Raw genomic sequence first — 24,204 nt, 5'->3', positions numbered from 1 at the left:
GCTACCAGACTTCGCCACAGCAACGCGTGGCCGGGCACAGCTAGTGTTAGATAAAAGCATATATTAAAACACGCCCATGTTGAAAGACCTAAGACAAAAAGTTCAAACAAGATAAACACAGAATGTGCTCAACGCCCAACTCTCAGGTTTCCGTGGCAGTTAAAGCAGCATCGAACTGCACTCATTCAATAGTGTAGAAGCATCCTGGACACACTCTCTCAGCTTCAAAACAAGTCGTGCCAAGACAAACTTGGGATGGGGTTGCTTTTAGGGGCAGATACAAAATGTGCCGTCCCAATTCGCAGCTCAAAAGGAATAGGAAAGCAGCCAACGCCAAAGGGAAAAGGGCCTCTGGAAGGCAGAGAGCCAAAGGGCGATGGCAATGGGATTGTTGTTCTGTCAAAATAGGAGTCAGCACAGATCTCCAAAGGAGGAAGGCTAGACGAAGCAGAGCAGCAGGAAAAGCCCAGGAAAAAAGCAAACTTCCCCTGCAGATATCCAATGAGAGAAAAAGAATCTGGCGTGGTGCAAAATGGACTTCTTCTCCTTCTTTTCCATCCAAACTTGGTCTCTCCTGGGGATCTTCTTGCTCCTCCTTATGCTGTGAGTATCATCCCGGCATCTCTGTGGGGAGAGACTCTTTTTGGAGCAAGTTTCTCCCCCTAGGATTTGCCATTAGCAAGAATTAATGCAGTTTGGTAACACTTGAATTGACAACCCAATGATATGAGATTCTGGGTTCTGTAGCTGAGAAGGGACTGCAAAACTAAAGATCCGGCTGCACTTAAAGTGGTGTCAAACCGCTATAAACCTCCCTTACTTAGTATCCCACAGACCTCACAACCTCTGAGGATACCTGCCATAGATGTGGGTGAAACATCAGGAGAGAATGCTTCTGGAACATGTCCAGACAGCCCGGAAAACTCACAGAAACCCAGTGATTCTGGCCGTGAAAGCCTTCAACAATCCAGTGATCTTTTCAGCTTTGTTTGGTTTTAACCCACATTGTCTCTTCTTACTTGCAAATCTATTCCTGATGCTTCATATATTGACGGTCTCCCTGTTTACAGCTATGGGATCTGGCCCTACAATTTCTTCAAGAAACTGGGCATTCCTGGGCCGAGGCCTCTACCTTTCATCGGCACTTTCCTCGAATACAATAAAGTGAGTTTCCATGAGTGAGTGAAGACATTGATGTCTAAAATAGAACTTCTCCTTGCCTGGCTTTCTCCATCCTGGCCTTCCTGATTTTTCTTTTCTCGTGGCAGGGAGTTCTTGATTTTGATGAGAGGTGTCGCCAGAAGTATGGCAAGATCTGGGGGTGAGTTTCTTGCAGAACGAAAGCCCACAGGAAGGTCATTTTGTTAACTGAGATATGTAGACTGTCAGGAATTTGATGTTGGATTCCTCCTCGCAGCCCGCTAACTGTCAGAGTATTTTGCAGCGCAGCAGTAGTTGGATGGAATCAGTGGAACGCAGAACGAAGTGACACCCAGAGACGATAGTAAAACTATATACAAGTTTTACTGTAAGCAGTAATAATAAAGACAAACAGACTTGCAGACAATAAACGAACAAGGACTTGACTCTCACTCTAGGCAGACAGAACTCAACTCAGAACTGAACAGAACAGAACTGATGCAATCAGCAATGCACACACACTTGTGTCTGGACACTCCCCAGTTCCAGCCACACATCAAGGACATCACAGCTTCTTGGCAATTAACTCTTTCCAGACTATGTTACACTCTGGATGATGCAATCAGTATGCAATACAGACAAGACACAAATTTCATTTAAACACTATCCATAGACAAATCCCACATTAACACTAACAGCATTCAAGCAAGTCTGGCTAAAGTGCTTATATTGCTCCTTCTTCTTTGTCTATTAGATTTTTTGACGGTCGTCAACCTGTGATGGCTATTATGGACCCGGTGATCATTAAAACTATCCTGGTGAAAGAATGCTACACTCATTTCACCAACCGACGGGTAAATAACTCCTTCACATTTCCTCTGATGGCATGTATAATTGTGTCTTGAGAATAATTGTGTCTTGGATTATGTAGGACTTTGGCCTGAACGGGGACTTTGATGCCTCCGTACTGGTAGCTCAAGATGAACACTGGAAGAGGATCCGCACGGTTCTCTCTCCCAACTTCACCAGCGGGAGACTCAAAGAAGTAAGTCGCCAAGGTTTCTTTGGATATAATCGACCTATAATGCTTTTTCCCCTTCAGAATCATACCATTGTAGCATTGGATTACACCTTCCACCCCTGTCTACTCATGAAAGGTGTTTTGTTTCAAAACTGAAAAACACCAAAGTCAAACCTTCTACTTTCAGGAAACAATTTTCTCATCATGTGAGGCCAGGCTGTGGCGCAGGCTGGTTAGCAGCCAGCTGCAATAAATCACTCTGACCAAGAGGTCATGAGTTCGAGGAAGAATTAGCACCCGACCATTAAAAAAATATAGCCCCTGCTCGTTGCTGACCTAAGCAACCCGAAAGATAGTTGCATCTATCAAGTAGGAAATTTAGGTACCACTTATATGTGGGGAGGCTAATTTACGACACCATAAAAATCATCCAGCCGCCGTTGGAATGAGGAAGTTGCCGTCGCAGTGGATGATGAAGCAGCTGCTCCCCCTGTGGCCGGAATCAAGCATACCCTCAGGAAGCTGGAAGCTGGAGAAGGTTTAAATTGCCTCTGCGTCTGTCTCTGTCTCTGTTCTATGTTATATGGCATTGAATGTTTGTCTTATATGTGTACAATATGGTCTGCCCTGAGTCCCCTTCGGGGTGAGAAAAAAGGGAGGAATATAAATACTGTAAATAAATAAATGTGTTGCAACAATAAGATTGCCAAGAAATTAAAGATATTTGAGCTTCTTGAATCTAAGAAGGCTGGAGACATCTGAGGGACCTTTTACACGGATCTGCTTTGAACTATATGGGAGTGTAGACTCATATAATCCTGTTCAAAACAGGTAATGTGGATTATCTACTTTGACAATCTGGATTATATGGCAGTGTAGATCCAGCCCGGGTTATTCTTCTGAGCTACGTGACAAAACCAAACTCCCTAACAAAGCAAATCCATCTCAAGTGGCTTGGGAGCACTACCATAGAAGACGTATGTCCAGCTCCTTAGCGGTTCTGTGTGTGAAGCAATCGAACAAATGGCTGTTCCAAATTGTTGGTTGACATTGATTCAATTTGATGGACACCTAAAGGTTGTTCCAGCATCTCAAGCGTTGGTCTGTGTTTCAGATGCTCCCCATTATCAACCATTACGGGGAGATGTTGGTGAAGAACGTCCAGAAGAAAGGGGAGAATGGAGAATACATCGACACCAAGGAGTGAGTCATTTTTGTGTGACCAATGCAATGTCTGAGCTAGTCCTTTAGCTCTCTATGATCCAGAAAGACCCACGTCTCACAAGATGTAGTTGGGAGTTCAAACAGTCAAGGGAAGTCAAGATGTTGAGGGACGTCTACAGAAGCTCACTGTGTAGTATTTGATATTTGTGGGGGATTTTATCCCACTTTTTCCTCTTTTTTCCAGTATCTTTGGGGCCTACAGCATGGACGTGATCACCAGCACTTCGTTCAGCATCGACATCGACTCCATAAACAATCCCAAAGATCCCTTTGTCGTGAGCATGAAGAAAATAATCAAAACCAACTTTGTAAATCCACTGCTGCTTCTCATTGGTATGAAGTCTTTGTTTTGATAGAGCATTCGAACCCCTTTCCTCATTCATAGATGGGAAAAGGAGGGCATTGGAAAGATCTTCTGGAGCCTGGAAAACTCACAGCATGTCGGATTCTCTTATCCCAGTTGTGCTGTGGGTCGGTCTTCCAAAGGAAAAAGTACTAAGACATGCTGGTAGATTCCAACAGATTTTATTGTACCGAATGCCAGAACCTTCTCTTTGGCCCACATATATAGGGGCTCCCACATACCAAAGGGTCATTGAGGTTTTATGGCTGGCCCGTTTTATGGCTGGCATCTGTTCCTTGTCAGCCGACCAGAGATGTCAAGGATTGGAGATCATGACACAGCAACCCAGTGGCGATGAAAGCCTTCAGCAACACAGCTAATCTATTGGACTATCTGTTGGTGTTTCTTACTTCCAGATCTGTTTCTTTTTAACCTCTTTTCTAGTCATCTTTCCGTTTCTCAGACCAGTGCTGGAAGCACTCAACATCAGCTTGGCACCCACCTCCGCCACTGGCTTTTTAAGGGGTGCTCTCAGGAAAATCAAGAGTGACCGGCAAAAAAACGTTCACCAGGTCAGCCTGAGTCATATCCTTGCCTTGCTCCACTTCTAAGTAGCTGTGATCCAAACTGTGTACAACTATTGCTTTGAGGTGGAATTAATGAATGTCAGGATGAGCCAAACCCAGGAAAATGGTACATATATACATATGTGGTGGTCCTGTAAATATGTTCCAAAATTTTGGGAGAACGTTTTTAAAGAAATAAAGGAAATCACCAAAACAGAAATAATAGGAACGCCTGAAATAGCACTGTTGTCATTTGTGGATAATATTCAAATATCAAAAGAGTTAAAGGAATTAATCGCCAACTTGGTAACAGCAGCAAGATTGTTAATAGCCAAAAAATGGAAAGGAAGTGAGGAGTGCCAATTGGAAGAATGGTATAAGGAGATTTGGGATATGGCGATAAATGATAAATTGACATGTAAGATTAAAATTAAAAGAGGGTTATTAAAAAAGGATGATTTTGGGAAGATATGGGGAAAATTTATAGAGTTTGTATATGTAGAAGGTAAAGGGGAAAAACCTGTTAAAGAAACAATGAAATTTTGGAAATAAATATTGTAATTGGCTGGTCTGGGGTGAAGGGATAGCACTAGGTGAGGGGTAAGAAAAGGTAAATAATATGAGTATGTAATATAGAGAGTGAAAATACTATATGAGCTTGATATACATAACTCTGTATTGCAAATTTGTTAAAGAATGTATAAGTTTTAAGTATAAATAAAAATTATTAATTTTTTTTAAAAAAAGGATGAGCCAAACCCAAACCCATGGAGCAACCTTACATCGTGAGGGTGCCTCATTCAGCTCCAGGACTACATTGGACCATTCTCTCCTATCAGTTCCCAGCTCTTGTGTTTCTCTTCCTTGCAGGACCGGGTTGACTTTCTGCAGCTCATGGTAGATTCCCAAATTTCAGGTGACGTCTTTGATGGCACAAATTCATATAAAGGTAAGGATATGTGGGACTGTTGAGTGCTTCACCCTTGTTATCTTCGCATTTTAATTCTGACTAATTAAGGTGGATCATAGGATGATGGGGAAGACAAGCCCATCTTCATTTTCTGAAATGATGCTTCTCCTTCTGTCCTGAGATGTTGACAACCATTGTAAGTTATACAAGAGCCATGATCTCAGATAACGATCCGTCCACCACCTAGTCCAGATTTGGATGCTCCAAATCTCATTTCTGATGGAAAGAGCTGTCAGAGTATTTGCAGCACAGCAGTAGTTGGATGGAAGCAGTGGAGCGCAGAACGAAGAGACACTCAGAGACGTTGGTAAAACTATTTACAAAGTTTTACTGTATGCAGTAGTAATCAACACAAACAGACTTGCAGACAACAGATGAACACGGGACTGCTCTGTTCTCCAACAGAACTTGACTCGAACTCTAGGCAGACAGAACTCAACTGAACAGAACAAAACTGATGCAATCGTTATGCACAAACACTTGTGTCTGGATACTCCCTAGTTCCGGCCACACATCAAGGTCATCATAATAATAATAAATATAATAAAACTTTATTTATACCCCGCCACCATCTCCCCAACGGGGACTCGGGGCGGCTCACATGGGGCCATGCCCAAGACAATACAATAAACAAAATATAAAAACAACATATCAAAATACAATTAAACAATACAGCAATAACACTACACAATACAGAACAAAATAAAGCAAAACGTAGCATAACATAACAATCATAGCTTCTTGGCAATTAACTCTTTCCATACTATGGTACAATCTGGATGATGTAATCAGTTGCAATACAAGCATGGCACAAATTGCATTTAAACACTACCAATACACAAATCCCACATTAACAAGAGCCTCCTCTCTGCTTGTGTAGAGTAGTTGTGCGGTGTGTGGCATAGCTGTAGCTGTTCATCTTGTAGGCCTCATCTCAATGCTTCAGGTGTGCTTTGAGCTGGAAACACAATATTAATCATGTCACCGTTCAAGATATGTATATTTTTAGATTTAGACTGCAGAACACAAAGTGCACCCTGATCATTCCAGGCTGCGTCTATATCAGACTAATTGTATTTTCCTTCCTCACATTCTTTCCAGCTCTAAATGATCGAGAGATTTTGGCACAGGCCTTTACCTTTGTTTTTGGTGGCTATGAGACCACCAGCAGCACCCTCGGCTACATGGCGTACTGCCTGGCCACCCACCCAGATGTGCAGAAAAAGCTTCAGGACGAAATCGACGAGGTACTTCCTGACCAGGTAAAATCTCACTGAGTTCCCCACGGCTCAGGTCACGCGAGAACATGCTGATCTGCTGTTCTCCAACATATGGAGTACAATTGGTGGGAGGATAGAAAGGAGGTATTTATTAGTCTCTGTAGTTTGGCAAGACCATCTCGAAAATCTTCGAGCGTGTCCAAAAAATCAGAATTACAGAAGGTGAGTAGAGGAAGAGAGATTGAATCCATGCAGAGATTCCAAATAGTGTGGTTGTTTGATTATCAGACTAAGAATCCAAGAATCATTGTTATGTGCAATCCTTAGGTGAACCTATGACATGTTTTACTTGGCGGATGGAGATTTCCTTTGCTGTTTTTTGAGTCTGAGAGTATTTGACTTGATCTAGGTCACTCAGTAGATTTTCACGTCCAAGTAGAGATTCAAGCTCTGGTCTCTCATTGTCCTAGTCCAACATTGAAACCATGACACCACGTTACACAGTAGTTTTTCTACAGCCCCTCCTATGTGGAGTGATTTTTTTTCTTCTCCCTTGCAGGCAACTCCTGTTTATGATGCTCTCCTTCAAATGGAGTATCTTGACATGGTGATCAATGAAACCCTGAGACTCTACCCTCCAGGAGGACGGATTGAAAGGGTTTGCAAAAACACTGTAGAGATCAACGGAGTGACCATCCCAAAGGGCACCGTTGCCATGATTCCTGCATTTGTTCTCCACCGGGACCCAGAATTTTGGCCGGAACCTGAAGAATTCAGGCCAGAAAGGTAGGAGGATGTGCCTTTGTGCAATTCTTACAGACTTTCAAATGAGACAATTCTGGGGGCCCTTCCAGACAGACCCTATATCCCAGGATCTGATCACTTGTAGCTTCTTTTATTTATTTATTTATTTACTTATTTATTTGCAATAGTTATATTCCGCCCTTTTTTCTCACCCCAAAGGAGACTCAGGGTGGATCACAATGCACACATACACAGCAAACATTTCAGTATTTCAATATCTTCCAACTTCCAACTTTGGTGCCTGGAGATTATGCTTGATTCCAGCCACAGGGGGGTGCTGTTGCTTCATCCACTATAACGCTGAGCCTTTTGGATCGTAGTATTTCCTCCTTGTTCTTTGATCGCCGGCATTTTTTATGGTGTCATAAAATACCTTCCCGCATTTTAAGCGCTGCCTAATTTCTCTACTCACAGCTAAGCTGCATTCGAACTGCTTAGGTGGACAGTAAGCTAGGCTTAACAGTCGGGTGCTCAATCCGACTTGGGCTTCGAACTTGCCACCTTCCGGTCAGCAGTGACCTTTTGCTGCTGGCGATTACCAGCTGTGTTACTTTGTAGACAGTCTTTTCCCTTAAAATTGATTCTTCCAACAGACCCGGGAAAGAAAGTGTATTTACTTGCCTCTAGAGTAGACAGCTTAAATGCCTAAAATGATGGGAAGGGGAGCCTGGGATGTCCCCCACATAATGAGCCAAATAGAAAACAACAAATTTCTGCCCTCTTGAATCGGGAGCCTCCCGAAAAAAATGCATCAGATCCCCACCGAAACACACGACACTAAAGCGGATTGCAGTTTACACGTATTGCACAAGCCTAATGCCCTCCTGATTTAGGTCTATCCTCTGGCAGCAAAGGATCGAGATATGCATTGCTTAAGGGCCACAAATACCACCCTGAGTTTTACAGCAACCAATCCAAGGTGCATGTTGGCTTGTGTCTCTCCGCAGGCGTCTTTTGAGAGAGACACTTTCCTTCTTTTGTTTTGCCAACAGGTTTAGTAAAGAGAATAAGGAATTCCTCAATCCCTACGTCTTCCTTCCTTTCGGCATCGGTCCCAGAAACTGCATCGGGATGCGTTTTGCGCTTCTCTCCTTGAAAGTGGCCACGGTGGTCCTGATGCAGAGATTCTCTTTCCGAACCTGCAAAGAGACGCCGGTGAGCGAGGGAATGTATCCCTGCCATAAGGCACAGAAATCCTTTGCGTGTTTTCAGTCACTATAAGAGCAAGTGGACCATCAGGACAAATCCCACACTTTAGCTCCTCTTCAACAACCTCGATTATATTTTCTAGTTTTGGGCAACATCTCCCTCTGGGCAGCTGTGTTTGCACTTCGACTCAGTATGAGCTTCCTGGCTCAGTGGCTAAGCAGATGTGCGAGCACACCCTCTGACATGTCTTTTTACTCTTATTCAATGCATCAGGGTGTGTGTATATGTAAGAGAAGAGCTAGAGGTGAATATAAAACAATGGAAATGTGGTATATTGGAGCTCTGCGGGTCTGCTCGTTGACTCCGGTGTCCTGTTATCCTATGCCACTGATGGCCAACCTATGACACGCGTGTCAGCACTGACACGCCTAGGCATTTTTGCTGACACGCTGCCGCATGCAGATTGATTGGATGACTAATGTCTTTTGTGGCCAAATTTGGTGTGATTTGGTCCAGTGGTTTTGTTGTTTACTTCATGGGAATTATGCACATTACATTTATATATATACAGTAGAGTCTCACTTATCCAACATAAACGGGCCGGCAGAACGTTGGATAAGTGAATATGTTGGATAATAAGGAGGGATTAAGGAAAAGGCTATTAAACATCAAATTAGGTTATGAGTTTACAAATTAAGCACCAAAACATCATGTTAGACAACAAATTTGACAGAAAAAAGTAGTTCAATATGCAGTAATGCCATGTAGCAATTACTGTATTTACGAATTTAGCACCAAAATATCATGATAAATTGAAAACATTGACTACAAAAATGCGTTGGATAATCCAGAATGTTGGATAAGTGAGTGTTGGATGAGACTCTACTGTATGTGTGTGTGTGTGTGTGTATATATATATATATATATATAATTCTATTATTATTCTATTATTATTGTAGTATATTATCATATTATTACTATTAAATTATTATTATATTATTCATTATTCATGACTACATTGAAACTACAATAGAGAGAAATCAGCGTGGAAACTGCAAGAGGTACCATAGATTGTTGTACATGGAAATAATGGTAGTAAATAGTTTTTGATTTATTAAATACAGTTATATATTACAATTATACATTTTTGTTATTTAAACTATACATATTGTGAAATTATGGTTTTTTTCTCAAAGTGACACACCACCCAAGTCTTGGTAGGTTTTTTGGTGAATTTTGACACACCAAGCGCAAAAGCTTGCCCATCATTGTCCTATGCACTCACTATTCCTTCTTTCGTTGTCGTTGTTCTCGTTGTGACATAGATCCCTTTGGAGCTGGAAAGTAAAGGTTTCATGCGTCCCAAAAACCCCATCCGACTGAAGTTTGTTCCCAGAGTTATGGCTGAATCTAATGAATGAAACCTAAGAGGTTATTGCCACCTCCTCTCTTCTGCATCCCATGGAATTGAAGAAGGCGGACTGAAGATCACCTAGGGAAGGCCATGTGTGTAAATGGTTTTATGCATATCATCACATCGGTGACATTAATAGAGAAAAGCTGAAGAAGAACTTGCAGCTTTTCTTTCCACGAACGTCAGTACAATAGTTCTGTATATGCTCATATCTTCTATATATATAAAGGAGTAAAAACCTATTGAAAACATTCACTACAAAAACATTGACTACTAAAAGACCGACTGCGTTCGATAATCCAGAACATTGGATAAGTGAATGCTGGATAAGTGAAACTCTACTGTAATATGAAATAATTACTGTGGTATAATAATACAGAACAATATAATCTCTAAAACCAGGACAATAAATAAACAGCAACACTCGGAAACCAGGCAAATTGGGAATTCCAGAAAAGGAACAATCAAGGCCAGCTAACACTTCCCAACAAAGGATTCTCCTAACTGGCCAAACAAGGATTCCGCAACCAAGAAAACCTCGCTGCTATTCCACCTGGCCAACAAATGATTCCCATAAGCCACAGCAACACGTGGCCGGGCAAAGCTAGTACTGTATAAACGGACCCTGTGTATAAGTCAAAGGCAGCTTATAGATTTTGATATGATCTGTGGATAAGTTGAGGAACCTCGTGAACTAATCCCACTCTCCATTAGGAAGCTACACTATTGCTATTTACGGGCCCACTTTTTAAAACTCATTCTTATTGAAGTTAGGGAACTATGGGATGGGCATCCAACATGCAATACTGGTGCGAAAAACATATATATATATATTCCTTCCTTGCCTAGTTTATCTATGCTTCACAACCTCTGAGGATGCCTGCCATAGATGTGGGAGAAACGTCAGGAGAGAATGCTTCTGGAACATGGACAGACAGCCAGGAAAACTCACAGCAACCCATAGTAATGTTATCTCGGATCAGTAAAAGTTTACTGGGTTGCTGTGAGTTTTATGGGCTGTACAGTCATGTTCCAGAAGCATACATATATATACTGTATATACTCGAGTATAAGCCTAGTTTTTCAGCCCCTTTTTAGGGCTGAAAAATCTCCCCTCGGCTTATACTCGAGTGAGGATCCTGGCTGGTTTATGCTCGGGTTGGCTTATACTCAAGTATATACGTAATCAGACTTAGACAGTCTTATCTTATTAAAGTCTTATTATCATAAATTACAATTTTATGTAAACATTCAAAAACATTTAACCTATTGATGCCTCAAATAATGTAATTTTATTAGTATCTATATTTATTTTTATTTTTGAAATTTGCCAGTAGCTGCTGCATTCTCCACCCTCGTCAATGGGTTTTCCCAGTTTTGTGATGAAATTAGATGCCTCAGCTTATATATATAATGTTTATTTATTTTCATTCATTCAAATATACATACATTGCAAGTGTTTGTTGCATACAGTGCAATATTTTCATCTATTAGCCTTTCATAATCATTTCTCAGACAATATATTTTCAATAAGGGGTCACAGTCTTCTATTTGAATAGTACAGTAGAGTCTCACTTATCCAAGCTAAACGGGCCGGCAGAAGCTTGGATAAGTGAATATCTTGGATAATAAGGAGGGATTAAGGAAAAGCCTATTAAACATCCAATTAGGTTATGATTTTACAAATTAAGCACCAAAACATCTTGTTATACAACACATTTGACAGAAAAGTAGTTCAATACACAGTAATGTTATGTTATAATTACTGTCTTTACGAATTTAGCACCAAAATATCACGATATATTGAAAATGTTGACTACAGAAATAGCTTGGATAAGTGAGGCTTGGATAAGTGAAACTCTACTGTACATATAAAAATATTGTAAGTTCCAAATTTATGTCTGTTTCCTCCCTGCCTTCAATCTATTAGCTTCCTCTATGTACATTTTTAGATTAATTTTACATTGAAATGTTGGATCATTGGTTGCCATTCATTAACAAAGTTCTCTAAAGGTTCTCCTCTTAAGTGTATCGTTATTTTGTCCATCATCAGCTTATATTCAGGTCGGCTTATACTTGAGTATATACGGTACAATATCTGTTGCCTCATAATATTTTGTTCTGTATTGGATAGCTTTGTATTGGAAAGATAAACACAATTTAAATAAATCAACCAATAGATGGAAGTTTGTGTTGTCGAAGGCTTTCATGGCCGGGATCACAGGGTTGTTGTATGTCTTTCGGGCTGTGTGGCCATGTTCCAGAAGCATTCTCTCCTGACGTTTCGCCCACATCTATGGCAGGCATCCTCAACCTCTGAGGATGCCTGCCATAGATGTGGGCGAAACGTCAGGAGAGAATGCTTCTGGAACATGGCCACACAGCCCGAAAGACATACAACAACCCCAGATGGAAGTTTCATTGAAAAGTGTCAACATCTTCAGGGGACTCTCTTTTTCCGGAACACATTGTGCCAAGAAAACCCTCGAAAGGGGTGGCTTTGGAAATGAATCCAAAGGGCAAACAAAGGCAAAACCAGTTTCTGGAGAGATCCAGGGCGAGGCCAGCTGGGCTGGTGTGGTGCCAACATCCCAGTCGAGAGGGATTTCCCGGCCTCTTTCACGTGATCTCCGAAGGAGGAACCGGGACATATAAGAGCACAAGGAGTGCCAAGGGGAAAATGATATAACACTTTCTCCTCTACGAGAGAAGGCATCCGGTGTGGGGCAACATGGATCTCCTCTCCTTCCTTTCCCCCCAAACCTGGGTGTTTCTGGGGGTCTTCTTGGTCCTCCTGATGCTGTGAGTACAACGGGGTCTGGCTTCTCCTTGGGAAAAGTTGGCTTCTGGAGTTGGTTTGGGACAGAGTGACAAAAGTCAGGCTCGACAGCCAGGAAACTTGCCTTTCCCCTGAAATGCCCAAGAGAAGCCTTGGTTTGGGTATGTTTCTCTCTAAGGCCCCTTCCACACAGGGCTTTCATTCAAAGCTGTGCTTGAAACTTGATACCGGAGTGACGCCAATGTCCTTTGTCCGGATAAACAGTTTAAAGGCCCTGCCCGTTCAGACTCTGTGCCTTCAGTCAGTTCCCATATTTTATTCAACTTATATAACCCAGAATGTCAAGGCAAATATCTGAGCCCACACTGCCATAGAATCCAGTTCAATGTGGATTTTATACAGCTGTGTGGAAGGGGCCTCATATAATTCAGTTCAAAGCAGATACTGTGGATTATTTGTTTTGTTAATTTGGATTATATGGCAGTGTAGACGGGACACTCTAAATGGGTTCCTGAGTCAACTCAAACACAAATGACCTCCTATATATACAATTGAAAATAAACCAGTTCAGTAAACAATATGTCTGGCAAATGAGTTATACTGTTTAAATTCACAATAATAACAAACACCATCAAATGGATTGTCCAATATACATTGAAATGCAGTCGGTGTTAAAATATATCCATAGAACATCATCCATTGCCTAATACTAACATGGTTCCAAACTTAACACTTGTTCTCTTTAGAGATACATGTCATTTACATTGTGAAATATATATCAAAGACACCAATAGTTACATACACAAAATATAAGTAACTACCTATCCATGTATCTCTAAGGAGAACAAGTGTTAAATTTGGAATAGGTAGTCTATCAATTGAATAACAACTATAAAAAAACATTGCAATATACTTACACAGTTATATATTTTGTGTATGTAACTATTGGTGTCTTTGATATATATTTCACAATGTAAATGACATGTATCTCTAAAGAGAACAAGTGTTAAGTTTGGAACCATGTTAGTATTAGGCAATGGATGATGTTCTATGGATATATTTTCTTACTTATATTAGTGTACGTAACTATTTTCAGACCACCAGAGGAAGGCCTGATGCAGGGCCGAAACCGGTCGTGGCGGACTTACTCTTCTCGGCATTAGAATACACAACGCCGATTGCATTTCAATGTATATTGGACAATCCATTTGAGGCTGTTTGTTATTACTGTGAATTTAACGCTGACTGCATTTCAATGTATATTGGACAATCCATTTGATGGTGTTTGTTATTACTGTGAATTTAAACAGTATAACTCATTTGCCAGACATATTGTATATATAGGAGGTCATTTGTGTTTGAGTGTAGACGGGACCTCAGTCATAATCTCAATTGCTGCTTCTTGCCTTGCAAACACTGTTCTGATGACTCTCAGGCCCCTTCCGCACAGCTGAATAAAATCCCACATGTTTTGAATTGGAATATATGGCAGCATGGACTCAGATAACCCAGTTCAAAGCAGATATATGGAGCATCTCTCACTCCAATTGTCTTTTCATAAACCACTAGCTATGCCCGGCCACGCGTTGCTGTGGCGTTGTCTGGTGGTGTTGGTGAGAAATTGTTGAGGTAGTGGTGGTATTGAATGTCTGTTGTATGGTTGTCTTTATGTTTAGTATGCACACTGAAGTGGATTATACTGCAGTGTGGACTCAAGATAATCCAGTTCAAAACAGATAATATAAGATTCTAAATGGGTTATATAGCTGTGTAGAAGGGCCTTGAGTCTACACTGCCATATAATCCAGTTGAAATCTGATAATCTGTGGAAGAGGCCTAAGTGAGGCCTAACTGTGCCTGTCCCCTGGGCTGAGGAGGTTGCTAGGAGATCAAGTGGGCGGAGCTTAGCCTTCAAACTGGCAGCAATTGGATAAAAACTATTATTCCTCTCCCTGTAATTAGGACTTTATTTTTCTTTTGTTTTTGTTGTATCAACCTAGAGCCGTGAATGATGGGTTGTGTTGTAAAATTTCGAGGTTGGGGGGCCTGTAGTTTTGTTGTTTTGTCCGCTGCCCTGATGCCATCACTGTTTTATATATATAGATTGTTGCCTCTTCTCTGCTTGCAAACCTTCCTCTGATGCTTCATCCCTCTTTGTCTTTCCAGCTATGGGATCTGGCCCTACAATTTCTTCAAGAAGCTGGGCATTCCTGGTCCGAGGCCTTTGCCTTTCATCGGCACTTTCCTCGAATACCGGAAAGTGAGTATCTATCCACGGATGTTGCTTCATTCCTGGGCAGGTGGAGACAAGGCATTTTACAACGCATCTCCCTCTCACCTGGATTTCTCATTCCTGGCTTTTTTGGCATCTCTTTTTCTCTTGGTAGGGGGTCCTTGATTTCGACGAGATGTGTCACAAGAAGTATGGCAAGATCTGGGGGTGAGTTCCGACATGGGAAGGACAGTTGGTTGGCAGAGAGGTGTCAATCAATTTTTTTTCTTTTCACAGCACTTCAAACTCAACCCTGCAACTCCCTTTGTAAGTTTGTCAATAGCCCAGCACATGGATTCTCAAACTTTCCCAAACTTTTCGAAGCAAAAGTTCCTTGTGGAGCCCCAAGAAATGTTTATATATTATATATAATGTATATATATAAGACGTGGGCCAGGCCGGTGGCAGATAGATGGAGAGCAAACTAATTCACACCATGCAAAATAATAATAATAATAATAATAATAATAATAATAATAATAGCAGAAACCCCCAGAGGAGCCACTGAACACCTTTTGCGGAGCCCCAAAGGCTCCCCGGAGCACAGTTTGAGAACCGCTGGCCTAGCAATGAACTACTATCAAGGGGAAAGGTAAGACAAAGACATGGAAGAGGAACAGTAAGAGAGTAGATTGGCACTGGCCCCTTGAACAAGTGGTTCCCAAACCCCCTTTCCAGAAAAAATATGACTCAGCTCCCCCTGGAAAGAGGGCCGTGGCTTAGAGGGGTGGGCATGGCTCCTGTTCAAGGGGGCGGGGATGAGCCTCTCCCCTAGTCCAAGATACAGGGCTGCAAGGGGAGGTGGGCGGGGCCACAAATGGGAGGCCAGGACGGGGATGGGCGGAGTTACGAGCTCTGAGGCAGGGCTGAGCTTCTATCCCTGTCCTGCGGCGCCTTCATGACACAGGGGGTGGGGCTAGAGGAGTGGGTGGGGCCTCTTCCCAAGTGCCTGACAGGGCTGAACCTCTATACCTCGCCCCCGTGTTCTAACAAGTGCCTCAGGGGAGGTCTACAGAGGCTCAGCCCTGTCTCACATTCTTGGGAAGAGGCCCCGCCCCCACCCCAGCCCCGCCCTTTAGTCCTAAAGGCCTCTCAGGAGACTTGGGCTCTTGGAAGGAGGCCCCGCCCCCTTCCCTAGCTCCGCCCTCTGTATCCCAACAAGCGCCTCAGGAGAGGTATTGATCCTCAGCCCTGTCTCGGGCTCTTGGAAAGAAGCCACACCCACTCCTCTAGCTCCGCCCCCTCTGTGTCCTAACAGGCACCTCAGGTGCTCAGCCCTGTCTCCGGCACTTGGGAAGAGGCCCCGCCCCTCCCCTGGCCCCGCCCCTCCCTGGCCCCGCCCCTCCCCTGGCCCCGCCCCTGTGTCCTAATAGGTGCCATCACCGCCCCCCTGGATCGCTGCAGCGCCCACTTTGGGAATCACTGCCTTAGATAAGCAAGAACTGTCTGAAGACGAAGGCCAAGTTGAAGCCCATCCAGTTTGGCTTTCTCACAACTCAGGTGCGGACATTTGGATGGGGTTTATCCAATCTTGCTAAAGCGCTTGTGTTTCTTCTTCTTTGTCAACAAGATTTTTTGACGGCCGCGAACCAGTGATGGCTATCCTGGACCCTGTCATCATTAAAACCATCCTGGTGAAGGAATGCTACACTCATTTCACCAACCGCCGGGTAAAGAACTTCAAAATTCCTCTGATAACACGCACTAAGAGAACAAGATAAGAATCTCAAGTCCACGTCACTCTCGTGACTGTTTTCCTTCTGTCTTGGATTATGTAGGACTTTGGCCTGAATGGAGACTTTGATTCATCCATACTGACAGTTCAAGATGAACAGTGGAAGCGGATCCGCACGGTTCTCTCTCCCAACTTCACCAGCGGGAGACTCAAAGAAGTAAGTCACCAAGGTTTCTTTGGACAGAGTGCCTCCTAATGAAGACTTATTTTTCTACAAAACCATACCATTGTAACAGTGGCTTAGGACTTTGTCCACACGTAAAAGGTATAATTTGTTTCAAAATGGATAAACACAACCCTGTGAGGGAGTATAACACAAAAATATTACAAATTGTTGACATTGATTCCACTTGATGGACATCTCAAGGCTGTTTCAGCATCTCAGGCTTTGGTCTGTGTTTCAGATGTTTCCCATTATCAACCATTATGGGGAGATGTTGGTGAAGAACATCCAGAAGAAAGTGGAAAATGGGGAATACATAGACACTAAGGAGTGAGTCATTTTTGTGTGGCCAGTACAATCCATTCTACTGCCTAGCTTGAGCTAGTTGTTGTTCTGAACTTGTAGCTGGGCTTCAAATTGACAAAGAGAATCAAGTTGTTGAGGGACGTCAATGGGAGATCCTTGTATGCTATAGGAGCCCATTACATTTTATGTTTGTAGGTTTGTTTCTTTTCATCTTTTTCTCCTTCTTCCAGTATCTTTGGGGCCTACAGTATGGACGTGATCACCAGCACTTCATTCAGCATCGACATAGACTCCATAAACAACCCCAACGATCCTTTTGTCACAAACATAAAGAAGATAGTCAAGTTCAACTTTGTGAATCCACTGCTAGTCCTCATTGGTATGAAGTCTTTGCTTTGCCAGAGTATTTGGACCCCTTTCTTTATCTATAGTAGGGCTGTTTCAAAACTTTACAAGTCAAGTCAACTTTTATTCGATGCTTAGACCATAATAAATACATGAAAACCTGATTATTAAACACAATATAAAATACACCATTAAAATCCTATATAAATCATTAAAATGCTACATATATCTATGGCGAGATACACCCTTAAAATACTACATTACAAAATTAGAGAGTGCTGTCATTTTGTTTCTAAAAAATTGTTAGTGAAAATTTTGTGACTTTTTCGTTATAGTAATTGCGTAAGTGGAGAAACTTCAGGGACTCTTTTCTCCCTCGTTGTTACAGCTATTGGGGTGAAACTTGCTACAACAGTAGAATGCATTTACCACTGTGAGCATATCAAGTTTCAGAGTGTTTCATAATAAATGTATTAACAGTAATAAAAATAGAGTAAAATAAAAAATGTAATAATACCAATAATAATAAATGTACCCTATATATTTGAGTATAAGCCAACACAAATATAAGCTAACCAGGACCCTCACCTGAGTATAAGCCTAAAACAGGGCTGAAAAACTTGGCTTATACTCGAGTATATAGAGTAGACATGTCCAAAAAAATCATTTTGAATCGTATATCGGAATTATTTCGGAATGTTCTCGCTTTTTGATACGCATTCCGAGACATTGTCTCACCGCGCAACCAGCAATGTAATTCGAACCATTGTTGGACCATTCTCTAATTGTCTCTTAATGTTTTGTTATTTCCCCCCCCCCCATTTTTTTTAAAATATATATTTAAAAATATTTTAAATTTTTTTTTGTTTCTGCAACCTACCTAGAATGGGAGCTTAGCGCAGCCTAACTGGCTGCCACTCCCCGGCCAATCAGAAGCTTCCACAATGGACACAAAGGTGGGGGCTAGGGTTGATGAGGATAGCTCAAGAAATGAGGGCGGAGAGCCCTGTAAAAGTCCCCCCCCCAGGTTCCTTTTTTTTTTTTTTTTTGGCGATTGCGCATGCACGTCTGCCATTTTAGAAACATTTAGAATCATTACGAATTTTCGGAAATATCTGAAATTTTTGGGTGAAAAAATCGGAAATACTTTCTATATCGAAGCGCCAGCGCCCCCCTACTTTAGAAACGAGAATTAAAACATTTTTTTCATTGATCGGACATGCCTAATATACAGTAATTGATATGTTTGTTGGATTTTCTTATTGACTTTTAGATCTATCTCTTTTTTTTCTAGTCATCTTTCCATTTCTCACACCAGTGCTGGAGGCACTAAATTTCAGCTTGACACCCACTTCCGTCACCAACTTTATCAAAGAGTCTATCAAGAAACTCAAGAAGGACCGACAAAAGAACCTTCATAAGGTCGGCCTCAGCCATACGTTTGTCTTCTTTCACTTCTAAGTAGCTTTGAACAGACCATGGCTTTGAGGTGGAACGAATGGTCTCCACCAAGATGATCTCCAGGAGGAAACATCTGACCATTTCTGGCCATCGGTGGTCAGCTCTTGTGTTTCTCTTCCTTGCAGGACCGGGTTGACTTTCTGCAGCTCATGGTAGACTCCCAAATTTCAGGTGAAATCCTCGATGACTCAAAATCATATAAAGGTAAAGATACATGGGATTTCGGGTGTATTTCACACTCGCTATTTATCATTTTCATTCTAATTTTCACTAACAAAGATGAATCATGAGATGGTGGGAAAGGGAAACACATCTGCATTCTTGGAAGTGATGCTGATATAGACATCAAATGCAGATGATACAACAGCCATGGTTTCAGAAGACTATTTCTGTCCTCTTGGCCCAGTTTCCGATGTTCTGGATCTCATATGAGCTGGAAATATGGGTCCTGCTTTTCATATATTCATACTGGAAGATCTTTGATCTCTTCTCATTGGCAACTGTGCAATTTGTAGCAGTAGACATAGTCATTCCAGCATCTCCATAGTCAGCTGATGTTCTAACCCCAAGGCAAGAAACTCATTCCTCCTTTTTTAGAACGTTGTGTAGGGTGTTCGTCATTGCTTCAGCTAATTTTGATGCTTCAGGTGGCTTCTCTTTCTCATAAGGCAACCAAGAAGTTATCTGTCTTGGATGCCCAATATTCATCATCTCACAGTGCAAGCTGAATGCGATTTTGAGATATAATATCCAATGACAACCATGAATCCCATCCTGATTATTACTGGTGACTTCTCTACTGAACCAATTGAGTTGACTATTGCGTTTTCCTTCTTCTCATACTTTCCAGCTCTCAATGATAAAGAAATTTTGACCCAGGCCATTATCTTTGTCTTTGCTGGCTACGAGACCACCAGCAGCACCCTCAGCTACATGGCTTACTGCCTGGCCACCCACCCAGATGTGCAGCAAAAGCTTCAGGAGGAAATCGATGAAGCCCTTCCCAACCAGGTAAGACTCTGTTCTGTCTCCATGGCTCGGGTCAGCTGAGAAGAGAGCTGCTGATCTCCACCATGTGGAACGTAATTGGAAGGAGGATGGGAAGGTAAGTACTAAGTAGAAGTTTGACAAGACCATCATGAAAACCTTCAACAGTGTCCAGAAATGTGAGTAGAAGAGCTGTTCTGGAGCCTGTGTGTAGCATTTTCTCTCTTCTCCTCCACAGGCAACTCCTGTCTATGAGGTTCTCCTTCAAATGGAGTATCTTGACATGGTCATCAACGAAACCCTGAGACTCTACCCTCCAGGAGGGCGGATTGAAAGGGTTTGCAAAACCACCGTGGAGATCAATGGCGTGACCATCCCAAAGGGCACCGTTACCATGATTCCTGCATTTGTTCTCCACCGGGATCCAGAGTTCTGGCCGGAACCAGAAGAATTCAGGCCGGAGAGGTGCGTGAGAATCCCTCTGTGCAATTGTTCCAGCTTCTTCCTCTCCTGGAGAAATCAATGCTGTTTGATGGATTTCAATATATCAGGAGGACACTCCAGATGGCTCTGACTTTGTCCCCTGGTTTTTCCCCTTGTTGTTTTGCAAACAGGTTTAGTAAAGAGAATAAGGAAACCCTTGATCCGTACACTTTCCTTCCTTTTGGAGCGGGTCCCAGGAATTGCATCGGGATGCGTTTTGCTCTTCTCTCCTTGAAAGTCGCCATGATCGTCCTGCTGCAGAGATTCTCCTTCCGAACCTGTGAAGAAACCCCGGTAAGTTGAGAAAGGTGTTCTTGCAAAAATGTAATTGTTCTAGTAAAGGAAGATCCTTTGCATGTTTTTGAGAAAACAACCAATCTATATATATAAAAGAGTGATGGAATCCCGGCGACCAACAAAACAACAAAACTAAACACCCCACAACCTAGAAAATTGACAGCACAACCCCTCATCCACGCCTCTAGGTTGATACAACAAAAAGAAAAGAAAAATAAAGTCCTAATTAGAGATAGAGGAATAATTGTTTTTATCCAATTGCGGCCAGTTAGAAGGCTAAGCTCTGCCCACTTGGTCTCCTAGCAACCCACTCAGCCCAGGGCCTCTTCAATCAGGCCTCTTCTTGGCTTAGAAATGGAGATGAGCACCAACCCCCAGAGTCAGACATGACTGGACTTAACGTCAAGGGAAAACCTTTACCCTTTACCTTAACTACCAACAAGTTGTCAATACTTTATTTCCCATACCACCATACTTCACCACAGCAACACGTGGCCGGGCACATCTAGTAATAATAATAATAACATCACACAGACCTAAACACTTGGGAAGTATTCGACTTGTGATTTTGTGATACGAAATCTACATATATATCTCATTTGCTGTGTCATAGTATGTCTTTCTGTCAATAATAATAATAATAATAATAATAATAATAATAATAATAATAATAATAAAATAGCCCTAGACACTTGGGAAGTGCCCTGCGTGTGATGATCCAGTACAACAGCCAGCAGAGTGTCTGCTGTGGACTCACCTTGTTGTGTTTCAAATAATAATAATAATTCACGCACATACTAAAACATATTTCCACAAAATACATACATAGCTCTTCTTCAACAACCTCATATATACCATCTAAGGAAATACAGTAGAGTCTCACTTATCCAAGCCTCGCTTATCCAAGCTTCTGGATAATCCAAGCCATTTTTGTAGTCAATATTTTCAATATATCATGATATTTTGGTGCTAAATTCATAAATACAGTAATTACAACATAACATTACTGTGTATTGAACTAGGTTTTCTGACAAATTTGTTGTATAACATAGTGTTTTGGTGCTTCATTTGTAAAATCATAACCTAATTTGATGTTTAATAGGCTTTTCCTTAATCCCGCCTTATTATCCAAGATATTCGCTTATCCAAGCTTCTGCCAGCCCGTTTAGCTTGGATAAGTGAGACTCTACTGAACATTAAAAAGTATTTTCAATGTACTAAAAAGCAAAAATATACTATTCTAGGAGTAAGAACATGATTTATTACTAGCCTTAATGAAATACAGACTTATCATAAATTCACCTTATATTATTCTTCTATAGCTCTCTGTTAACCAAATGATGACATAACTGCTTGGAAATCCTGACTATTAGTATTACTACTACTATTATTTTATTTTCCAACTGTCGTACTGGAATAACAATGATTGTTTAGTTTAACTTTAACAGTTTTTGGCAGTTCTTTGTTCGAACATTACCAATGTCAGCTGCTTCTAACCTAGCGATTTTACTCGAAGTGTTTAATGCCAGTGCTAATACCTTTTTGCTTTTGCTTTTTGGTGTGTTTCTTTGCCAAGTACTTTTGCATTTTTATATCGCCATTTGTTCAGATTTATATATGTATGTATGTATGTATATATATATGGACACTTTAGATTTGTTTTTGGTTTTTGGTTTTTTCTCTCTCCCTCTCCCTTTTTGACCCTTTTTTAATCGCAGTTTTCCTACTTTCTATACAATCAAATGTTCTCACTCTTTTGATGTTAATTTACTCTATCTTATAAGGTAAAACTTCAATAAAAAAATAAAAAGAAGTAGAAAAATAGAGAAAAAAAACAACCTCCTATATAGAAAGTGGGGTTTAGTAGACATCACCCCCTGACATTTATCACCCCTGCACAGACTTGATCCATATGAATCAATGTGACTGGAATCTTTAAGCTATGCATTTATTGTTTCTTCTTTCTTTGCCTTATCTCGTCTTTTCTCCATTTGGTGAAGATCCCTTTGGAGCTGCAGAGCCAGGGTTTCATGACACCGAAAAAACCCATCCGACTGAAGTTCGTTCCCAGAGTTATGGCCGAGTCTAAGGAATGAAAATCAATATATCCCAGAGTTGTTGCTTACCCACTCGCTTTTGCGTCAGATGGAACTGAAGGAAGCGGATTGTTGACAAAAATGTTTCGATTTGTACACAAGCACACTTCCTTTTTTTAATTTTTTTTAATTAATTTATCAATCAAAATGTATAAGTTTACGTTTTCCTCGTTTTACAATATCTTAAACATATCATGTTGTATACAATCAGACAGTAAAAAATCAAAACATCTTTAAACATATTTCTTATCAGTTTTAGATTCTGCACACATCTAATTACAGTAGAGTCTAACTTATCCAAGCCAAACGGGAGAACCTTGGATAAGCGAATATGTTGGATAATAAGGAGGGATTAAGGAAAAGCCTATTAAACATCAAATTAGGTTATGATTTTACAAATGAAGCACCAAAAACATCACATTTTACAACAAATTGGCAGAAAAAGGAGTCCAAAAAACAGTAACGTTACTGTATTTATGAATTTAGCACTGAAACATCACGATATATTGAAAACATTGTCTTAAAAAGCATTGGCTACTAACAAATTGACTACAAATAAAGATAGAATTGCATAAAATGAACTATACAGTAGCAACATTGTTAGAAATTAAATCCATAAAAAATGCAATCCTTGCTGTCTAGAGAAACAACTGTGGATCAGGGCGGGAGGCAAACTGCGTTGGATAATCCAGAACGTTGGATAAGCAAATGTTGGATAAGTGAGACTCTACTGTACTAACCATATACATTTCTGTTGAGCCTCGATCTGTTTCTGCTGTCTAGACCCGTCCCATTGGCGGCAATGGAGAACTTACAAGGCTCCGCTTTCCTTCATTTCTGGAGCATCCGACTTAAGATTGGGTTAAGGAAACATCCTTCCTGGGATCCTTTGCCTTCTAGCATCTGCCTGTTTCGGGTATAAAAAAATGACATTTAGCCACTTTCTGTTATAACTATCGGACCAAAACAAACACCCAGAATTAGCCGGAGAAAACCGACCAACCCGAATCCATGCACAAGCCTACTACGTACAGATAAGCCCTACTGAGTTACAAAGCCCTTATATCCAGATACCCTTATGTGGAACAAAAGTCTTATTTTCTTCAGAATAAGCTCATGTGGGATCAATATTAAAGCAAAAATGCCAATAAGTGCATGTCTGTCTTTTTAATTAAATTGTACCACGACGAGAGAAAAACAATGCTTTATTATGCTTCTTTTGGAATATGACCTTCTCCCTCCTAAAGTACACACGGATATTATTGGATAGAATTAAAAACAATGCACCTTAAATTTAGTTTCCGACACATGTGTCAAACTCAAGGCCCGCGGGCCGAATCTGGCCCTTGGTGTCTTCTTGTTTGCTTTTTTGAATGCATTACCCACTTATATACATCACTACCCATACGTCATTAAAACAAGAGATAAA

The 24,204-nt window shown here is 41.3% G+C and overlaps 2 protein-coding genes across 3 annotated transcripts; both read left to right on the top strand.

The window, feature by feature from the left end:
• Positions 1-321: 321 nt before the first annotated feature.
• On the top strand, positions 322-11,208 carry LOC100557851 (cytochrome P450 3A24). Of its 2 annotated transcripts, XM_003229563.4 has the most exons (13): positions 362-603; positions 1,071-1,164; positions 1,269-1,321; positions 1,895-1,994; positions 2,072-2,185; positions 3,276-3,364; positions 3,570-3,718; positions 4,173-4,300; positions 5,165-5,243; positions 6,366-6,526; positions 7,044-7,270; positions 8,281-8,443; positions 9,763-11,208. In XM_003229563.4, the coding sequence occupies exons 1-13, from the start codon at positions 533-535 to the stop codon at positions 9,856-9,858; spliced, it is 1,524 nt and encodes a 507-aa protein (XP_003229611.2). In that variant the 5' UTR covers positions 362-532; the 3' UTR covers positions 9,859-11,208. The 2 variants fall into 2 exon arrangements, with proteins under 2 accessions (XP_062820533.1, XP_003229611.2); XM_062964463.1 differs by lacking the exon at positions 8,281-8,443 and having other exon boundaries at positions 322-603.
• Positions 11,209-12,325: 1,117 nt separating this feature from the next.
• Positions 12,326-23,926, top strand: LOC134292292 (cytochrome P450 3A24-like). The gene is made up of 13 exons (XM_062964464.1): positions 12,326-12,653; positions 14,797-14,890; positions 15,018-15,070; positions 16,473-16,572; positions 16,681-16,794; positions 17,042-17,130; positions 17,337-17,485; positions 18,746-18,873; positions 19,038-19,116; positions 19,763-19,923; positions 20,138-20,364; positions 20,514-20,676; positions 22,680-23,926. Exons 1-13 carry the CDS (start codon positions 12,583-12,585, stop codon positions 22,773-22,775), a joined length of 1,524 nt encoding a protein of 507 aa, XP_062820534.1. The 5' UTR covers positions 12,326-12,582; the 3' UTR covers positions 22,776-23,926.
• Positions 23,927-24,204: the final 278 nt, after the last annotated feature.

This window comes from Anolis carolinensis, unplaced genomic scaffold (assembly GCF_035594765.1).
Source record: "Anolis carolinensis isolate JA03-04 unplaced genomic scaffold, rAnoCar3.1.pri scaffold_13, whole genome shotgun sequence".
NCBI lineage: Eukaryota > Metazoa > Chordata > Lepidosauria > Squamata > Dactyloidae > Anolis > Anolis carolinensis.
This window is presented reverse-complemented; position numbering and strand designations above follow the sequence as displayed.

Excerpts from the sequence above, each read along its gene's own strand:
- LOC100557851 (XM_003229563.4), top strand. The coding sequence starts at position 533 with ATGGACTTCTTCTCCTTCTTTTCCATCCAAACTTGGTCTCTCCTGGGG. Across the intron at positions 7,271-8,280 it reads GAAGAATTCAGGCCAGAAAG|GTTTAGTAAAGAGAATAAGG; the intron begins GTAGGAGGATGT and ends TTTTGCCAACAG. Across the intron at positions 8,444-9,762 it reads GAACCTGCAAAGAGACGCCG|ATCCCTTTGGAGCTGGAAAG; the intron begins GTGAGCGAGGGA and ends GTTGTGACATAG.
- LOC134292292 (XM_062964464.1), top strand. The coding sequence starts at position 12,583 with ATGGATCTCCTCTCCTTCCTTTCCCCCCAAACCTGGGTGTTTCTGGGG. Across the intron at positions 16,795-17,041 it reads CCAGCGGGAGACTCAAAGAA|ATGTTTCCCATTATCAACCA; the intron begins GTAAGTCACCAA and ends TCTGTGTTTCAG. Across the intron at positions 17,131-17,336 it reads GAATACATAGACACTAAGGA|TATCTTTGGGGCCTACAGTA; the intron begins GTGAGTCATTTT and ends TCCTTCTTCCAG.